Here is a 20,749-nt window from a genome sequence, read left to right as displayed (position 1 = left end):
CTGCAACTTCTTTCGGTCCTGTGCAGTAGCCCCCTCCCCCCGCCCCCCATACTAGACAGTGGTGCAGCCTGTCAGAATGCTCTCCACGGTACATTATAGAAGTTTTTGAGTGTTTTTGTCGACTTACCAAATCTCTTCAAACTCCTAATGAAGTATAGTCGCTGTCTTGCCTTCTTTATAGCTGCATCAGTATGTTGGGACCAGGTTAGGTCTTCAGAGATCTTGACACCCAGGAACTTGAAACTGCTCACTCTCTTCACTGCTGATCCCTCTATGAGGATTGGTGTGTGTTTCTTCGTCTTACCCTTCCTGAAGTCCATAATCAGCTCTTTTGTCTTACTGACATTGAGTGCAAGGTTGTTGGTGCGACACCATTCCACTAGTTGGTATATCTCACCCCTGTACGCCCTCTCATCTCCATCTGAGATTCTACCACAGTGGTCGTATCATCAGCAAATTTATAGATGGTATTTGAGCTATGCCTAGCCACACAGTCATGGGTATAGAGAGAGTAGAGCAGTGGGCTAAGCACACACCCCTAAGGTACTCCAGTGTTGATCATTAGCAAGGAGGAGATACTATCACCAATCCACACAGATTGTGGGAATGATGGTGTTAAATACTGAGCTACTGTCGACAACAGCATCCTGACATAGGTGTTTGTATTGTCCAGACGGTCTAAGACCATGTGAAGAGCCATTGAGATTGCGTCTGCTGTTGACCTATTGTGGCGATAGGCAAATTGCAGTGGGTCCAGGTCCTTGCTGAGGCAGGAGTTCAGTCTAGTCATGACCAACCTCTCAAAGCTCATCACTGTAGATGTGAGTGCTTCTGGGCAATAGACATTAAGGCAGCTCACATTATTCTTCTTAGGCACTGGTATAATTGTTGCCTTTTTGAAGCAAGTGGGAACTTCCGCCTGTAGCAGTCAGAGGCTGAAAATGCCCTTGAATACTCCCGCTAGTTGGTTAGCACAAGTTTTCAGAGCCTTACCAGGTACTCTGTCTGGGCCTTCCTCCTTGCAAGGGTTCACCGTCTTTAAAGACAGTGTAACATGGGCTTCTGAGACAGAGATCATAGGGTTACTGGGTGCAGCAGGGATCTTCACAGCTGCAGTTATATTCTCCCTTTCAAAGTGGGCATAGAAGGTGTTGAGTTCATCTGGTAGTGAAGCTTCGCTGCCATTCATGCTATTGGGTTTTGCTTTGTAGGAAGTAATGTCCTGCAAACCCTGCCAGAGTTGTACATCCGATGTCACCTCCAACCTCGTTCGAAATTGTCTCTTCGCCCTTGAAATAGCCCTCCACAAATCACACATGGTTTTCTGATACAGGCCTGGGTTGCCGGACTTGAATGCCACCGATCTAGTCTTCAGCAGACAACGTACCTCCTGGTTCATCCACGGCTTTTGGTTTGGGAATGTAGAGTAAGCCTTTGTAGGCACACACTCAACCACACGGTTTTTAATGAAGTCGGTAACAACTGCAGCATATTCATCCAGTTTCGAAGATGAATCCCTGAATACAGTCCAGTCCACTGATTCAAGGCAGTCCTGTAGGCACTCCTATGCTTCCCTTGTCCATACCTTCCTGACCCTCACTACTGGTGCTGCAGTCTTCAGTCTCTGCCTATACTCGGGGAGTAGAAGTACAGCCAGGTGATCAGACTTCCCAAAGTGAGGGCGTGGAATAGCACGGTAGGCATTCTTGATGGTGGTGTAGCAATGGTCCAGTGTGTTGTTTTCTCTGGTATTGCAAGTGATCTGTTGATGGTAATTGTTTAGTGATTTTTTTTTCAGACTGGCTTAGTTAAAATCCCCCAAAACGATGGTGAAAGCGTTAGCGTGCGCTGTTTTGTGCAAGTTGATTCCATTGCTCAGATCATCTAAAGCCTGATTGACATTGGTTGAGATGCAATGTATACTGCTAACAGCCTCCCCACGTTAGAAAAAGTCAAGCACAGGCATTCTCCATTAGCGCGAGTGATCGCACTACTGTTGATGCAGTGCATTTGCGGAAGTCAGTTATGATTTTGCTTTTACAGTGAAAGTTCCAACTTCGTCTTAAGTGTAGGTGGCTTTTCGTCTCTTTAGGGAGCTGCTCTTTAACGGCCTGCTCTTTGTAGCCTTGCAGCCGCCTCAGAATGTGACTTGCCAGGTTACTGCTAACAGTAAACTTCCTCCTGACAAGCAACATTTAGAAGTCCCTGTTGCAAGGAGCGAGTTAAGGAAAGTGTAATTGGACTCTCCCGGGTGGTTATTTCCCCAAACAAGTGAGCTTAGCACTTTGCAACATGTTGCTCTTTCCGACTGGCTCAGTCTGTAGTGGCTGCTGATACAATTTGTGAATTGTTTTCCAAAATGTATATTAGATCGTAAGATATAGGAGTAGAACCAGGCCATTCGCTCCTCAAATCTGCCCCTCCAATCCGTCATGGCTGACTTATTTTATTTAGGGATACAGTGCGGAATAGGGACTGCTGGCCCAGGGGGCCGCACTACCCAGCAACCCACCGAGCCTAATCATAGGGCAATTTACAATGACCTACTAACCAGTACGTCTTCAGACTGTGGGACAAAATCAGAGCACCCGGAGGAAACATATGCGCACACTGGAAGAGTGTACAGACTTTCTTACAGAGGGTGTCAGAATTGAACTCTGAACTCTGACATCCTGAGTTGTAATGATGTCACGCTAACATCTGCCTTTATTTCGCCCCTCAACCCCCTTCTCCTGCCTCTCTCCCTGACCTTTGACGCCCTTACTAGTCAAGAACCTATCAACCTCTGATAAGGCTGTTACGACACGGGAGCAGAATTAAGCCAATTGGCTTCTGGAGTCTGCCCAGCCATTCCTTCTTGGCTGATTTATTGTGGAACACTGTTAAGCATTCCTACAAAGCTCATTGTAAGCAGTTGTGTAGCCCAGATATGATGAAATAGATCAGTGGAGGAAAGCCTTGCTAAATTGATGCTCCATCTTGAAGATACAGTTCGTGGCTTTATTAGGTGCATCTGTACACCTGCTCGTTAATGCAAATAACTAATCAGCCAATCATGTGCCAGTAACTCAATGTATAAAAGCATGCAGACAAGGTCAAGAGCTTCAGATCAAACTTCGGAATTGGGGACTTTGACCATGGTATGGTTGTTGGTGCCAGACAGGGTGGTTGGAGTATCTCAGAAGCTGCTGATCTCCTAGGATTTTCACGTGCAGCAGTCTCTAGATTAGCTTGTGTGGCGTCCCTCTCTCTATTAGCTTGTGTCAGGAGGTACCCAATAAAGCAACCACTGAACGTACTGCTACCAGGCTATAATGGTGGAGGGAGGGATGGATTTTTGAGTTGACAGATTCAAACGGCTGAATGGTATTCAGCTTCTGGAATGCTGTTGGAGCTACACTCACACAGAGAATATTCCATCACACTCCTGACTTGTGCCATGTAGATGGTGGAAAGGCTTTGGGGAGTCAGGAGGTGAGTCACCTGCCACAGAATATTCCATCTCTGATCTTCTGTAGCCACAGTATTCATGCGGCTGATCTGGTTTTGTATCTGGTGACCACGGAACGTTAGCGGTGGGTGCCGAGGTGATGGTGATGCTGTAGAAGAGATGGTTAGACTATCTTGTTGAAGAGAATCACTGCCTGTATCATGGCTAATTAAGTTAACTCTGAAAGTTTGCATCTGTTCCCCAGTCACACTTTACTGACTTATGCACAGGGAGAACAACATGGCCCCTGTTGCCAAACTGTTCTAAAGTTGAATAGATAGACTAGTTGGATACAGATATTGACCAGTTGGTAATCTTGTGGATGTTTAAATTCCCTATCATAAAGAATTCATGACAGTGCCTCTACTTTTAGGTTTGCATAGATTCGGCACGTCACCTAAAATTTTCTATAGATGCACAGTGGAGAACATCCTGACTGATTGCCTCATGGGCTGGAATGGAAACCCCAAAGCCCAGGAATGGAAAAGTCTACAGACAGTGGTGGATACGGCCCAGTCCATCACGGGTAAAGCCCTCCCTACCACTGAGCACATCTACAAGGAGCTTGGTTGCAGGAGAGAAGCATCCATCATCCGGGACCCTCACCACCCAGGCCGTGCTCTCTTCTCACTGCTGCCATCAGGAAGAAGGTACAGGAGACTCAGGACTCACCCACCAGGTTCAGGAACAGTTATTACCCCTCAATCATCAGGCTCTTGAACCAGTGTGGATAACTTTACTTGCCACTACTCTGAACTGATTCCACAACCTATCACTTTCAAGGACTCATCTTCTCAGTACTATTTATTTTTTATTTGTACAATTTGTCATCTTCTGCACATTGTCAGTCTTTATTTATGTACAGATTTTTATAAATTCTATCTTGTTTCTTTATTTTCCTGTAAATGCCTACAAGAAAATGAACCTCAAGGCAGCATACAGGGTATCAAAGGCCACGGGGGGAAGGCAGGAGAATGGGTTTTAGAGGGATAATAAATTGACCATGATGGAATGGTGCAGCAGATTTGATGGGCTGAATGGCCTAATTCTGCTCCCTTGTCTTATGGTCTTATTCTGAAAGTGTGTGACTGGATATTGTAGAGTGTGCAACAGTTTGTACCTAACCCTGTGCTGTCCCTGTCCTGGGAGTATGTGATGGGACAGTGTGAGGGACAGCTCGAAGGCCAGCACCGTGGACAAAGGGAGAAAGCACATCCGGAGTGCAGGCCCCTGCTCCGCACTCAAAGACCATCGATATGGGTGGGTGATGAGGGACATCTGTGGATGTCGGGCTGTCCCAGGGTGGTTGGTCCTGGGGTCAGATGTCCGTATGAGCAAGGGGCACAAGGGGCGATGAGTCGGTGAGGCTGGAGTTTGAGCCTGGAGTTTGGGGTCCCATTATTGGTTAAACGGGGGAGCGGGGGGTGGGGGAGGTGGTACATACAAAGAATGTAGCCCAAAGGTTGATTGGAAATCCAGGATTTGAAACGCGAAGGCCGAATCCTGGAGACTGGAGGCTGGACTTAAAGGACTGTCTGTGGGTGGGAGGAAAAGCGCTTGTTTTCTGCGACACACTAGAGGTGATGGAAATCTACGCACAATCAACAGGTCAGGCTAGCATCTATGTATGGGAATAAACAGTCTTTGTTTCGGGCTGATGCCCTTCGTCAGGATTTGTTTTTGCTGTTGTTCTGCTGAACATTGTGAGCATGACACGGAATGTGCGGCGACACTTGCAGGCTTCCCCCAGCACATCCTTAGGTGGTGTTGGTTGTTAACACAAATGACACATTTCACTGTCGGTTTTGGTGCGCACGTGATAAATAAATGAATCTGAATCCGAATCGCGACTCTCTACCCAACTCGTAGTGACCCTAGGGTTGTAGAGCTGATCTCTTGCTCTGCATCTAACCATCCATTTCTGCTTTGACAGGCCTCAGTGACTCATTCAACATTAATGTCAAAGAAGTCAGAACCTTCAGAGGACCAAAGAAGGGTCAGTTTGGGTATAAAGTTCAGCAACAGGAAGCGGAGGGTCAGAAATGGTAAGTTTGCAAATAATTTTCTTTCACACTTGCTTCAGTCTGAGTATAAGTCTTTTAGACACTGTTATCTTCTCCATTGTGTACAGAGATTAACAAACAGATACAATCATAGAAACATAGAAATTCTACAGCACATTGCAGGCCCTTTGGCCCATAATGTTGTGCTGACCATGTAACCTACTCTAGAAGCTGCCTAGAATTTCCCTACCGCGTAGCCCTCTATTTTTCCACGTACTTACCTAAAAGACCCTATTATATCAGTGGCCACTTTATCAGGTACACCTTTACACCTGCTTTGTTATTGCAAATATCTAATCAGCCAATCATGTGGCAGCAACTCAATGCACAAAAGCATGCAGGCATGGTCAAGAGGTTCAGACCAAACGTCAGTATGGGGAAGAAATGTGATCTAAGTGACTTTGACCGTGGAATGATTGTTGGTGCCAGATGGGGTGGTTTGAGTATCTCAGAAGCAACTGATCTCCTGGGCTTATCACACACAATAGAGTTTATAGAGAATGGCGTGAAAAACAAAAAAAAAACATCCACTGAGCAGCAGCCCTGTGGCTGATAAAGCCTTGTTAATGAGAGAGGTCAGAGGAGAATGGCCAGTCTGGTTCAAGCTGACAGGGAGACAGAAGCTCAAATAACCACACGTTACAACAGTGGTGTGCAGAAGAGCATCTCTGAATGCACAACATGTCGAACCCTGAAGTGGGTGGGCTACAGCAGCAGAAGACCACGACACATTCCACTCCTGTGCCTAATCAAGTGGCCACTGAGTGTAAGTTCAATATCATGTCCCTGGCCAGGCTGAATTAGTTGGCTGTCAGCTAGGAGAGCAAACGACAGCTTGGAAAGCAAAAATAGCAGACTGGGCTCCTACTCCAGGGACCTCTGATACTTGTGTGAGGGTTTTGCTGCTGTGTGGGGACAAATTCGCACCTTCAGTAATCAGTTAGCTTCTTGGCGTCTGGTCCTGAGCACTAAGAGCTTCAGTCTGGACGAGGTACCAGAGAGCAGGTGAAGAGCTCTAGAATAAAGTATTTGTGCATGAAATGGGTCTGCTGATGTCATCCTGTGGACAAAGGAATAGACAGGTCAAAGTTCAAAGTAAATTTTATTATCAGAGTACATGTATGTCACCATATACAACCCTAAGATTCATTTTCCTGTGGGCAAACTCAGCAAATCTATAGAATAGTAACTATAACAGAATCAATGAAACATCAACCAGAGTTCAGAAGGCAATAAACTGTGCAAATGCAAATATAAATAAATAGCAATAAATAATGAGAACATGAAGTAATGAGATACCGAGTCCTTAAAGTGAGACCATTTGTACTGGGAACGTTTCAATGGTGGGGCAAGTGAATATAGTTATCCCCTTTTGTTCAAGAGTCTGATGGTTGAGGGGTAGTAATTGTTCTAGAACCTGGTGGTGTGAGTCCTGAGGCTCCTGCAACTTCTACCTGATGGCAGCAGCGAGAAAAGAGTTTGGCCTGAGTGGTGAGGATCTCTGATAATGGATATTGCTTTCCTATGACAGCGTTTCATGTAGATGTGCTCAATGGTTGGGAGGACTTTTTACCCGTGATGTACTGGGCCAAACCCACTACCTTTTGTAGGATTTTCCATTCAAAGGCATCGGCCAAACATTTGGTCCTACAGCAATCCTTCAAATGCTCACTCTGATTAAAAGGCTCCACTTGAAAGGTTGGGAGGCAACCGCGACCTTTATTGATCCTGCTTTGCATCAGTTGTGGAGCAATTCCATCTGCTCTCACCTGCCTTTCCGAATCAGAATCGGGTTCATTGTCAATGGCATACGTCATGAAGTTTGTCCTCTTGTTGCCAGCATCGGGCAGGGGGTGCAGGAGTCTTGGGTGCCATACCGCCAGTTTGGGGAGTAGGTCGTAGCCCTGTAGGCATCGGGCTCCAGATCTGGCATCACTCCCCTTGGCACCGATCTGACTGTGTAGCTCTGGCCTATAGCCAACAGACTCCTGGACCGGCTTCACTTACCTCAGCCCTAAACTGGCTCCGTGGCTGTGGACTCACTTTCAGAGACCCTGCGGTTCACGTTGCAACCATTATTTGTTCAGTTTTTTTATTGTTTGCATGACTTGTTCTCTTATCGCACATTGGGCATCTGTCAGTCTATGTTGTGGATTTCATGGATTCTATTCTGTTCCTTTGTTTTGTGGCTGCCTGCAAGAAGATGAATCTCAGGATTGTATATAGTATACATGCTTTGATAATAAACCTACTTTGTTCTGTGGCAGCAGTAGAGTGCGATATATTAAAAATAGATGGAGCCCGATGGGGAGCTACAATGGGCTGATGGAACTAGACTAGGGAAGGAGATGGGAGAAGTGGAGGAAGGGAGAAGAAAACTAGTTGGACAGGTCAGTGGGAGTGTGAGCTGCCTGAGGTTGAAAAATTCCATGTTCACACCAAGTAGAATGTGTGATGCTCTGTATCCAGTTTGCAATTAGCCCCTTAGAATCAGAATCAGGTTTATTGCCTCTGACATATGTCATGAAGCTTGTTGTACTGTGGCAGCAGCACAGAGCAATACCTGAAAAAAATTGCTGTAAGTTACAATAAAAAATATTTTATACAATGAATAATGCAGGAAGAGAGGAAAAAGTGAGATAGTGTTCGTGTACTGTTCAGCCATATGATAGCAGAAGAGAAGAAACTGTTCCCAAAACATTGAGTGTGTGTCTTTAGGCTCCTGTACCTCCTCCCTGATGGTAGCAATGAGAAGAGGGCATGTCCTGGATCATGAAGGTCCTCATCGTGGATGCCGCCTTCCTGAGGCACTGCCTTTTGAAGAAGTCCTCGATGGTGGGGAGGCGATGGAGCTGGTTGAGCCTACAGCCCTCTGCAGCTCTTTCCAATCTGTGTAGCAGAGCCTTGGCAACAGAGGTTCACCAAATTTTGCTGAGAGCCTATGCTCAGATTCAGGGAAATCAAGTTATTGAATGCCACGACAGCTCGGGGTGTTGGAGTTTGGACATCCTGTGCTGCCGTCTATAAGGAGTTTATTCATCCTCCCCGTGAATGTGTGGGTCTCCTCTGGTGCTCCGGTTTCCTCCCACAGTCCGAAGGTGTACTGTTAAGTCCAAAGACGTAGGTTAATGTGCCATTGTAAATTGTCCTGTGATTAGGCTAGGGGTAAATTGCTGGGCAGTGCAGCTCATCGGTCGAAGGCCATACGCCGTGCTGTATCTCTAAGTAAATGAAATAAAAACTGACCAAAATTATTCAGAATCTCAATTTAAAAACCTTTCTCTCCATGGCTTCATTTGCAATGGCTCATGATTACTGAGGCTCAGTTCCACAGATCGTGGAGATTCTGTTAATGAATAAACCCAACTCTGGGGGGGATGTTTCCATTGGCACAGTTGTTCATGCAGACGTAATGCATGGACCAACTGCATCAACAATCGATCTGCCAGAGGAACTCAAAGCGTTGGGTAGCATCTGAGGGGCAGAAGGGAATTGTTGACGTTTCATGTCTAGAACCTGCGTAAGGATTGAGGGTGGAGAGGGGAGATAGCTGATAAGAGGGAAGCAGGGGAGTGGCGAGACAGGGGCCAGAGTTGATCAGTCCTACATGACTCGATCTGCTCTTGTTGTTTGCCTACACTAAACTTTCTGCCTACATGGTGGACTTCAGGAAGGTGCAGATGAACCACCCTCCTCTGCGCATACATGGGCTTCTCCATAGAGAGTTAAGTGCACCAAGTTCCTGGGAGTTCACATCATGGACAACCTTACCTGGTCCCTCAACATCACCTCCCTGAATAAGAAGGCACAGCGGCGTCTCCACTTCCTCAGGAGACTGAGGCAAGCGAGGCACCCTCCATACCCACCTTAACTGAATTTTACAGGAGCACCATTGAGAGAGTCCTGACAAGCTGCATCGCCATCTGGTACGGAAGCAGCCCAGCATCGGACTGGAAGTCCTTGCGAAGGACTGTGAGATCGGCTGAGAGGATGTTAGGGGTCTCCCCACCATCCATCGGGTACATTTATCAGGAGCGCTGCGTATGCAGGGTCCTTAGTATTATCAAGGATCCCACCCATCCATCCAGCATCCTCTTTGACTTTCTACCATCGGGCAGGAGTCTCTGATGCATAAAGACAAGAACGGTCAGGATGGGAAACAGTTTCTTCCCTCAAACCATTAGGCTTCTGAACTTGTTTATGTGTGATTCATTTGTAGATTTAATTCTTACTTTCCTAAGTTATTGTGTAGTCTGTGTGTTATGTGTACTATTGTTCTTTACACCCAAGTCTGGAGAAACATTGTCTCATTTGGTTATATACATGTATATAGTTAATTGACAATAAACGTGACTTGACCTGACTTCTCTGTAACCTCAACACTTTGCTGTGAATTCTGTGGTATCCCTGGCGCTATCTCAATGCACTGAGGTGATGAAATGATCTGTATCGATCAAAGGTTTTCAGTATTATGAGGCTTTGTCCTAGGGTGGAAGTGGCTGATACGTCACCCCTTCAGGGACAGCAGCTCACCAGAGTCCTCCGTCCTGGGCCAGCCTTTCAAGTTGTCCTCAGGTGCAGCCCATCCTTCCTCTCCCAGGGACGAGCTCTTTGGAGCTTCTGTAGCTCTGGCTTTTTATGGGATGGGGTTACTATCACCATGTCCAACCTTCCTCCTCTCACATCCGGATTTGGGATCATCCATAACGGAGTTAAATGGCTAACACCAGGGGACGTAATTTTTAAGGAGATTGGAGGAAAGTATGGGTGGATGTCAAACCGAGGGAAGGGTTAAATTGATCTTAAAGTAGGTTTAAGGTCAGTACGACATTAGACAATAGACAATAGACAATAGGTGCAGGAGTAGGCCATTCAGCCCTTCGAGCCAGCACCGCCTTTCACTGGGATCATGGCTGATCATCCACAATCCGTATCCAGTTCCTGCCTTATCCCCATAAACTTTGATTCCGCTTTCTTTAAGAGCTCTATCCATCTCTTTTTTGAAAGCATTGTGGGGCAAAGGGTCTATGCTGTGCTTTAATAACCAATGTTCTGTGTAAGTATTTTTACACAGAGAGTGGTGAGTGTGTGGCACGCACTGCCAGGAGTGGTGGTAGAAGCAGACACATCAGGGACATTTAAGAGACTCTGAGATAGGTACGTAGACGATAGAAAGATGGAGGGCTATGTAGTGGGGAAGGATCAGATTGATCTTGCAGTAGGTTAAAGGATCAGCACGGCATCATAGGCTGAAGGGCCTGTACTGTTCTAAATTCTATGTACCACTGTGACAATAATAAACCAAATTACCATTTTACCTGTACCCCTTCTTGATCCACCAATCACCTCTGTCTTCTTTTCACCCCCCCCACTCCCCTTTATCCTGGCCACCTCACCTCTCTCAGTCCTGATGCAGGGTCTCGATACGAAATGTCGCCCATTCCTTTTCCCCCTCCGTGCGGATGCCGATCGACCACGCTAAATCCCTCCAGCAGATTGATTGTTGCTCCAGAATCCAGCACTTGTGGGGTCTTGTGTCCACCGACTGGACATCCCGGTAGGAGCACCGATCGTGAACCCTAGGACAACGCACACCAACTGCTGGAGGGGCTCAGCAGGTCAGGCAGCATCTACGGAGAGGAGCAAAGAGCTGACATTTTGGGTCAAGACCCTTCAACAGGACATAGACTCAGGAGGTTCTGGGAATCCAGAGTCACACACACAAAATACTAGAGGAACACAGCAGGTCAGGCAGCATCTACGGAGGGAAATAAAGAGTATGAGAAGAAGTGCTGAGAGATTTGGAGGAAGGAGAGAAGCGGACAGCTTTAAAGTTACCATTCCAGTAATCTGAAATGTGGAAGGCAATGGAAAAAGAAGGGGATGATGTTATAACTCTTAAATAATTCTCACTTGGGAAGGACAGGCAGTTTTCATTCCATTTTAGCCAAAGGAGTAAATTGTTTTGTGACAGAAAATTTGGAAGCTATGGAGTAACCACCCCCCCCTCCCCGCCACACGTCAACAGGAATGGAAATCATGAAAGCTCTTGATCATTTGCTATGTCTCATAACTCCAGTGTGCACCCCCCCCCCGCCGTCCATGAGTTCAGACATACTTTTTCCATTAAGCAACTATGTTCGTTAATTGAAATCAGATTCCTGAATCCAATTCCTGGCCTTTGTTGAAGCTCTGGATGAAACATCAGCCCAGGCAATCTCAGGATTCTTTTAAAACGTAGCCAATCGCTCCATCAAGAAATTGCAGGCAATTTTTATCTTGGCTACCTCAGCTCAGTAGTCTGTCCATCATGCTGAAATATCTTGAATGCCTTAAGAAAGCATTAATTTGCTTATTATACTCAGTGGCCACTTTATTAGGTACACTCGTTAATGCAAATATCGAATCAGCCAATCATATGGCAGCAACTCTGTGCATGCAGGCATGGTCATGGGGTTCAGTTCAACACAGTGCTGGAGGAACTCAGCAGGTCAGACAGCATCTATGGAAAGGGCTGAGACCCTTTTATCAGGACTGGAAAGGAAGGGGGAAGATTCCAGAATAAAAAGGTGGGGGGAGGAAGGGAAAGAAGATAGCTTGAAGGAGATAGGTGAAGTCAGGTGGGTAGGAAAGATAAAGGGCTGGAGAGGAAGGAATCTGATAGGAGAGGAGTGTGGACTATAGGAGAAAGGGATGGAGGAGGGGACCCAGGGGGAGGTGCTAGGCAGATGAGAAGAGGTAAGAGGCCAGAGTGGGGAATAGAAGAGGGTAGGGGTAGGGAAGTTTTTTTGTACCAGAAGGAGAAAGCAATATTCATGCCATCAGATTGGAGGCTACCCAGACGGAATATGAAGTGTTATTCTCCACCCTGCAGGGGCCTCACCTTGGCGTAAGGGGAAACAATGGACTGACATGTGTGAACGGGAATGAGAATCAGAATTAAGATGGTTGGTCACTGGGAAGTTCCGCTTTGGCAGAAGGAGAAGAGGTGCTCACTGAAGCGGACCCCCAATTTACAACAGGTCTCACCAAAGTTCAGTTGATGTTCAGACTAAACACGGGGAAGAAATGTGATCGAAGTTACTTTCACCATGGATTGATTGTTGGTGCCAGACAGGGCGGTTTGAGTATCTCAGATCTCCTGGGATTTTCATGCACTGACCCCCCGTAGAGTTTACAGAGAATGGTGTGAGAAACAGAAAACGTCCAGTGAGTGGCAGTTCTGTGGGTGAAAATACCTTTTTAATGGGAGAATTCAGAGGAGAATGGCCAGACTGACAGGAAGACAACAGTAACTCAAATACCATTTGTGTGTAGAGGAGCGTCTCTGAACGCACAACACGCCGAACTTTGAAGTGGCTGGACTAATACAGTGGCCACTGGGTGTATTTTGAGCATTTCTACAGATGACCTTGCTCTCTGCAAGCCTCTGGGTTGCCACAGCCACTCTTGGTGCCTGGTGTAACTTGCCACACTTCTTTCCTGTCCATGGGTATCACGCCCATTCCTTACCTTGCTCCACAGAGTCAGGGGTATGTCGAAGATGAAGTTCCATCGAGTCAGTGCCACCCCAACTGAGTGTAGAACCCCATGGGGGGTGGGGGCACTGTGCTGGCCCAGAGGGCTAGAATGGGAATAAGGAGACTCACTCAGAGGTGAGGGTTGGTGGTCATTACTGTAATTGATACTTCACCCAGCCAACACACTTTTCGTCCCTCTTCCCCCGGGGAGAAGGCTCAGGAGCTTGAAGACTCGTACTGCCAGATTTGGGAACAGCTTCTTTCCAACTGTGAACGGATCCTGACTGACCCGGATCTGGGCCATACCCTCCAAATATCCGGACCTGCCTCTCGGTTTTTTTGCACTACCTTACTTTCCCTTTTCTATTTTCTATTTATGATTTATAATTTAAAATTTTAATATTTACTATCGATTTGTACCGCAGGGAGCACGAAGAGCAGAATCAAATATCACTGTGATGATTGTACGCTCTAGTATCAATTGTTTGGCGACAATGAAATATAAAGTATATATAAAGTACTCAGGCAAATCAGACAGGAGTACGCCTTTTGATTTTGGGAGTGTAGCATGTGCGCACGAGAGAGGGAGAGTAGCGCGTGCAAGGGAGTGTAGTGTATGTGAGAGAGTGTTGTGTGTATGTGTGTGAGAATGTAGTTTGTGCGTGTGAGTGTAGTTGTGTGAGATTGTTGCATGTGAGTAGTTGTGTGAGAATGTGTTTGAGAGAGTGTAGTTGTGTGTGTGCGTGAGAGAGAGAGTGTGTAGTTGTATGTGTGTATGTGAGAGAGAGAATAGTTGTGTGAGAGTGAGTGTGGGTGTATGTGTAGTGTGAGAGAGTATGTGTGAGAGTGTAGTGTGTGTGAGTGCAGTTATGTGTGTGCGTGAGTGTGGTTGTGTGAGAGTGGTTGTGGCTGAGAGTGTAGTTTTGTGTGTGTGTGTGTTGTTGCTGTTGTCTGTGTGTGTGTGTCTGTCTGTCTGTGTGTACACACGTGAGTGTACAAAGGGTGATGAAGAATTGGCGTTGCTTTTTCCTGACTACTCCTTACAATCGGAGAGATGTGAGATAATGGGAACAGTAGCTCCCAATGGGCCCAATTTGAGTGAATGATATCACTTTCAGGACAGAGAAAGGGGCAAAATATTTTGAACTCCAAAAATGAGTCACTCCTAATGTCTGATTCTACTGAGAAAACAGGAAGGACTGAATATGATTTGCAGGTTTCAGATTTTCTTTTGTCTCTGTAGTTGGACAATATAAGTGATTCTCTGTTTGTTCAATGCCAGTGTCACATCTGTTTCTCTCATTAGTTGGCTGATGCGAAGCTATTCAGAATTTGAAAGCCTTGGACACAGTAGCTGCAACTTGGCTGGGCTTTTGCAGCCTCTCAGCGGTACAGCTGCTGATACAATTTCCGTAGCTGATACAATACCTCTTGAACCAAGTCCCAGAGTTTTTTAGATGCAATACCTAAATGAGTCATGGAGGACTTTGACCCAAATTCCTCCTCAGCCCCCTGTCTGCCTTCTCTTTGGTGTGAGCTCACGTGGCAGGCTTCTCTGCACCATAAGCCACTGCCAGAGCGATGAGGCAGCTCAAACACTTTGAGTACCTTTCGGCTAAAGGGGCAACCTCCTCACGACTCACATACATACAGGCCATTTCAGCCTGTCTTTCTGCACCTCCTCATAAATTGACTTCTTAAGACAGGAGCAGAAATAGGCCACTTGCTTCATCGAGTCTGCTCTGCCATTCCATCATAGCTGATTTACTTTCCCTCTCAACCCCATTCTCCTGTCATAGGGATAGGGGAAGGGGAGGGAATTACCGGAAGTTGGAGAATTCTATGTTCATACCAGGGGGCTGGAGGCTACCTAGACGGTATATGAGGTGTTGCTCCTCCAACCTGAGTTTAGCCTCATCATGGCAGTAGAGGAGGCCATGTATGGACATATCCGAATGGTAATAGTGCTTTGGCCAGCTGCCAATCCGGACATCAGAAGTTTGGAGAGGAGGTGGCTCCAATCACGAGGATAAAAGGCAGAGCGAGTCGGCAGGGTAATAGATTAGTCCATGATTGAATGGCGGAGCAGACTCGATGGGCTGAATGGCCTACTTCTGCTCCTATATCTTATGGTCTTATGGGTTCATTCCAAACCTTGGTTCTCCCACTCCATCTGGCTGTTAGGCTGTGTGTGAAACCCAGAGGAAAGACTCACTGTTGCCCCATTCAGCTTGCAGAATGCTTTCCAAAATATGATGCGGATTGTGGACGATCCGGCACAATGTCCACTGCAAAACTGTGGATGCTGGTGCAGGACAATTTCGGCCGTCTCTGATGATGATGATAGCCTGTCCAAGATGATTAATTTGCAGGCCTTTGAAAAGCGATCTACAATTACTATGATAATGGTCTTCCACGTGGAAGGAGGTAATCCCGTGACAAAGTCCATGGAGGTGTGTGCCCAGGATCTGTCCGGAACAGGCAGAGGGTGAAGAAGCCCTTGAGGTTTGGTGCAGGTCTCCTTGTTCCGGATGCACACCTCGCATGCCAGCACGTATTGACGGACCTCCCTCACCATTCCAGGCCAGCAATCTCGTCTCTTAAGGAACTCGAGGGTCTTGGCAATCGCTGGGTGAGAGGTCAATCTTGATGTATGTCTGCATTGAAGAACCTGAGACTGGACAGGACTAGGAATGAATAGCTGACCCAGAGGGCTGTTCTGAGGAATCACCCCTTGTGCCTGGGCCTTGTGAACAAATGTGTTGATTCCCGATCAAATTGGCACTGTCACCTTGGCTTGGGGCAAAATGGTGGTAGACTGCTCCTCTTATTTGGGTTCGTCAAACTGACGGGACAAGGCATCTGGCTTCTGGTCGATAGGTCAGGATGAAATTAAAATGGTTAAAAAAAGAGACCACCTGGCCTGCTTGGAATTCAGTCTCTTGGCATCCTGAGTATAAGCCAGGTTCTTGTGGTCGTCCGTATGGTAAAAGGGTTCTTAGTCCCCTCGAGTCAGTGACGCCATTCCTCCAGAGCCAACTTGACCGCGAGCAGCTCCATTTCCAGTGTCGTAGTTCACCTGTGCCCGGGATAGCTGCCTGGAAAAGAACAGGTGCAGTTTATTGTCCAAAGGTATCCACTGAGACAACACCGCACCCACTTCGACGTCCACCTCCATGATAAAGGGAAGAGAAAGTCTGCGTTAGGTGCAGCCAATAATGGGAGTTGTTGTGAACCGCTGTTTGAGCTCTGTGAAAGCAGCCTCTGCCTTGGTAGTCCAAACAAAAGGACGAATGGATCTCTTGGTTAGTGCTGTCAGCAGAGCTGCCACTGAGCTGAAGTTTCTGATGAACTTGATAAAAGTTGACAAATCCCAGGAACCGTTGGACCTGTTTCACAATGGATGGTTGTGGCTGATCTCTGACTGCCTGAGGCTAACTAGGGTCCATCTTGAGATTGCCATTAGAGATGTTGAAACCCAAAAATGAAGTGGTGGTAAGGTGAAATTCAGACTTCTCCAAATTGATGTGGTCCATGATCAAGTAGCCTCTTTAGAATATCTCTGACGTGAGCAACGTGCTTCTCCATGGACTTCTAGAAAATTAGGATGTCATCCAAGTAGACAAAGGCAAACTTATGGAGGGTATCCTGGAGCATGTCATTCATAACAGCCTGGAAAACTGCTGGCATGTTCACAAGGCCATAGTGCCCTGTCGGTGTGCTGAATGCTATCTTCCACTCATCACCCTCCTTTCTGTGAACGCACTCTGCAAGTCTAGCTTCGAGAACACTCTTACCCCTTGGAGGATCTCAAAGGCAGTGCTCATGAGTGGAAGAGAGTAACGATTCTTGACCATTATGTGATTGAGCCCTCTGTAATCAATATATGGCCGCAGGCTCCCGTCCTTTTTCTGTACGAAGAAGAAGCCTATGCCAGCTGGTGAGGTGGAGGGCCGAGTGAATACAAAGGCAAGAGCCTTCCTTATGTACTCCACAGCTCTTCTCTCCGAGCCTGAGTGTGTATAATCGACCCCGTGGAGGACAAGTACCAGGCTGTAGATCTATTGCACAATCGTAGGGTTGGTGCGGTGGAAGAGTTGAGGCCTTTCCCTTACTGAAGACCTCTTCCAAACCCTCGTAGACAGAAGCGATTGCTACTGGCTGGGTCACTGCAATTACCCCTGAACCTTCCTCCAAGGATGTTGAGGAGCTTTAGGCAGCTGGCGGGGGGGGGGGGGGGGTAGCGGGATTTGGCAGACCTCAGAGTCTTCTCCTTAGATTCACAAGAGTCTTAGTGAAAACAGAGGCTGAATCACAGTCCAATTCCTCAGGCTTTGGCAGTGAGGCACAACAAGTGGTTCTTGTGCTCCAGGACTAGGCTCCATTTTGGATAGGTCTGGCAACTGGTGTCCTTTGCCTTAGCTGCTAGAATTCCAGACTGCTTGGGCACCTTTTTGGCTTGCTCCTGAACTAGAGATCCAGTTCTGGCACACCCCTGCGTGGGCAGGGTCGGAGCTCACACAGGCCTGTTGGCCGGGGCCGGCTTGTCTGCCCCTGAAGGCAGGACTGGGTTTCCTGAAGGCTCCATGTTACCCCGAACAGAAGTCTGCCCCTTCGCCGGCCGCTGGTCTTGGGAGAGACTAGGGGTCGGAACACCAAGATGAAAACATACCTTCTTGCAGCGACTGGACCATGCAGTGATCCTCCCTTCCTTCCAGTTCACGGAAGGGTTATGCCGGGACAGGACAGCCAAGGGTGCCCAAGGATTGGGGTATGTGAGGAGGCTTGGTGATATAGAGACTAATGTCCTCCGCCTGGTCCTCTATCCTCATCTGCTAAACCACCGTCTGCTGCCGGATCTGCCTGGAACCAAGCAGACAGCCGTCCAGGACAGTTGTGAGCATTGGCTGGCTTAACTCCTGCAGCGGTATGTTGAGCCGATGGGCGATTTCCAAGTCCAGGACATTTCAGCTGCCCCAGAGTCCAAGAAAGCATTCCCATCTTGCCAGTTCATAACACAGGACACCACCACCCTCAGCGTGAAACCAAAATCCTCGAGGTTGGGGGTAGTGGCTGTGACCGTCACAGTCCTCCCAACACCGGATGGGCATGACAGTTCTCCTGACAGCTGCGGCTTCGAACGTTCGGCTCGCAAGTAATCTGCTTCCCCTCAGTAACAGCAGCAACCTTGAATCCTTTGCCAGAACCTCTCATTGGCAGAGATTCATGTATGGCCAATTTGCATGGGTTCGACAGGATCGTGAGCAGGAGACAGGCTGGTCATGGTCTGAGATGGGAGAGTGGAATTACGAAGCATTGAGGCTGGGCTCGGGCTAGCCCTCTTCAACTTCTTGATGTAGTCTCACTTACTGTATGCTGCCAGATGATTATCAAGACGAATGGATTGATCGATCAGAATCTCTAAGTCTTCTGCTGGCCCTCCTAAGGCGAGGGCATCCTTCAGTTCATCTCAGAGTCTGTGGCTGGTATAGAGTGGCCAAGGCCTCCCCTTTCCAGCTATTCTCTTCCAAAACTTGATAGTGCAGTTGGCTGCTGACTGCCCACCCTGTCGAATCTTCGTCAGACTGTCTGAGCCAAGGCTGCGCGATGGAACGCCTTCCTCATGGCGGCCATGAAGTCCTCAGAATCTGAACCAATCTCCGACCTTTGTGCCCAGTGCACGGTGGCCCAGACCAGGGCTCTTCCAGTCAGAAGAGAGAGATGAAGGCCACCTGTCCGCGCTCCGAAGGGAACTGGGACGGCTGGAGCTCAAACCTAATGCGCATTGAATGAGGAAGCCGCAGCAAGAGCCCGGGTCATTGTCGAACTTCTCCGGGGCTGGAAGATGCACTGGCTCCGTAGGGGGCACCACCAGCTCTCCCGACCCACTCTGGCTTCCTCCTTGCAAATGTTGACCAACGGTTACCTGGATGTTGTGTATCTCCAGGCTCCGCCTGGAAATATCTTCGCAGTGGCCGGTCACAGCGGACGAAGGACTCTGGGTCCGTACTGGCTCAACCATACTGTGACGGGAGACCCTGATGAGGATGGTTTGGACCCAGATGCCAGAATATCCGAGGCTAGGATCAAGACACGGTATCAAACTGGATTGAGAACTGAGCACAAAACAAACACTAAATGATATCACTAGTAGGGCTTACTATTGAGCACTAAACCTCAGTTCAGGTGCTCTTTAAAAACTCAATTCTTGGTGCCCAAAACATGATTGCCAATTAGTGGGATGGCCCTAAATCTTTAAAGGGGTTGTGCCAGCTATCTATATTCCAGAAAGTTAGAGCGTCTAAACCCCGGAAGCTGGTGCGGTTGGGTATGTGTCGTAACAGGACCCCTCCCCTATGCCATCTTATTTCTGAATGGATATTGCACCCACTACTTTTTTATTTCTTTTTACACTACTTGTTTAATTTAACATTTTAATATATATACTTCTTACTGTAATTTGTATTTTTATTACTATGTACTGCAATGTACTACTGCCGCAAAACAACAAAGTTCATGATATATGCTGGTGATATTAAACCTGATTCAGAGTCTGATTTCATTAGGAGTTTGAGGAGATCTGGTACGTCAGCAAAGACTTTGGCAAATTGGAACAGATGTACCATGAAGAGCCTTCTGACTGGCTGCCTCCTCTGGTGTGGAGGAGGATCAGAAAGAGCTGCAGTGGCTGTAAACTCAGCCAGCTCCATTGTGGGCACCAGCCTCCCCAACATGGAGGATACCTTCAATAGGCGATGCCTGCATCCTTAAGGACCCTCATCACCGAGGACGTGCCCTCTTCTCATCGCTACCATCAGGGAGGAGGTACAGGAGCCTGAAGGCACACAGTCAGAGTTTTAGGAAAACAACTTCCTCCCTGCCATCAGATTTCTGAATGGACGTTGATCCCATGTACACTACTTCACTGTTTGCAATACTTATCTATTTCTCTTATGTTTCTTATTGTAGCTTATAGTAATTTTTTATGTATTGCAATGCACTGCTGCAACAAAACAACAAATTTCATGACAAATGCCAGTGATGATAAATCTGATGCTGAGCCACATGCACTAAAATCGTGTTCCTCGGGGTGACTGCCATATCAATGGCCTCGGTGAGCCACTGACGATTGTTGCCAACGGCACCTTTGCGGTTTGCTCTGGGCCACCCTCAGGGTGGGGGAGCAACACCTTTCTTGCTGATTGAAAGATCTCGGCCGGAAACATCGACTCTTTATTCCTTTCCGTAGATGCTGCCCTGAACTTCTGAGTTCCTGCAGTGTTTTGTGTGTGTTTCTCCGGATTCCCAGTATCTGCAGAATCTCCTGTGTTTATGTTGTCATACTGTGTCAACTTTTCTCCTTAGGTTGCTGGTCAGTGCCCCTTGGGATGGCAATGCGAAGAACAAGGAAGGTGACATTTATCGATGCAACGTGGCCAGCCGAAAGAGCACAACCTGTATGAAATTAAACTCAGGTAAAATAACTCTAACTTTTTTGGTTCAGAGCCCTACAGTGTTTGGCTGATGGTTTAGGAATGATGGGGTGATCAAGGGCCCCTGCCTTGTGTGCACTTGATTGGAAAGTGAAAAGGGAACTTCTCCAATCCACGCTGTCCCAGCCGTGTGTGTGAGTGCCGGGACAATGTAAAAGGAGCTTTACTCTGTATCTAACCTGT

The 20,749-nt window shown here is 47.4% G+C and overlaps 1 protein-coding gene across 2 annotated transcripts in view; it reads left to right on the top strand.

Moving 5' to 3' along the window:
- Positions 1-20,749, top strand: part of itga10 (integrin, alpha 10) — a 185,145-nt gene that overhangs the window by 41,847 nt on the left and 122,549 nt on the right. For both annotated transcript variants that reach the window (XM_063041780.1, XM_063041779.1), the window contains exons 2-3: positions 5,424-5,535; positions 20,439-20,548. In XM_063041780.1, coding sequence (XP_062897850.1) covers positions 5,424-5,535; positions 20,439-20,548 — 222 coding nt within the window. The remainder of the gene's footprint in view (positions 1-5,423; positions 5,536-20,438; positions 20,549-20,749) is intronic.

The sequence above is a fragment of the Mobula hypostoma genome, chromosome 2 (genome assembly GCF_963921235.1).
Source record: "Mobula hypostoma chromosome 2, sMobHyp1.1, whole genome shotgun sequence".
Lineage (NCBI taxonomy): Eukaryota > Metazoa > Chordata > Chondrichthyes > Myliobatiformes > Myliobatidae > Mobula > Mobula hypostoma.
This window is presented reverse-complemented; position numbering and strand designations above follow the sequence as displayed.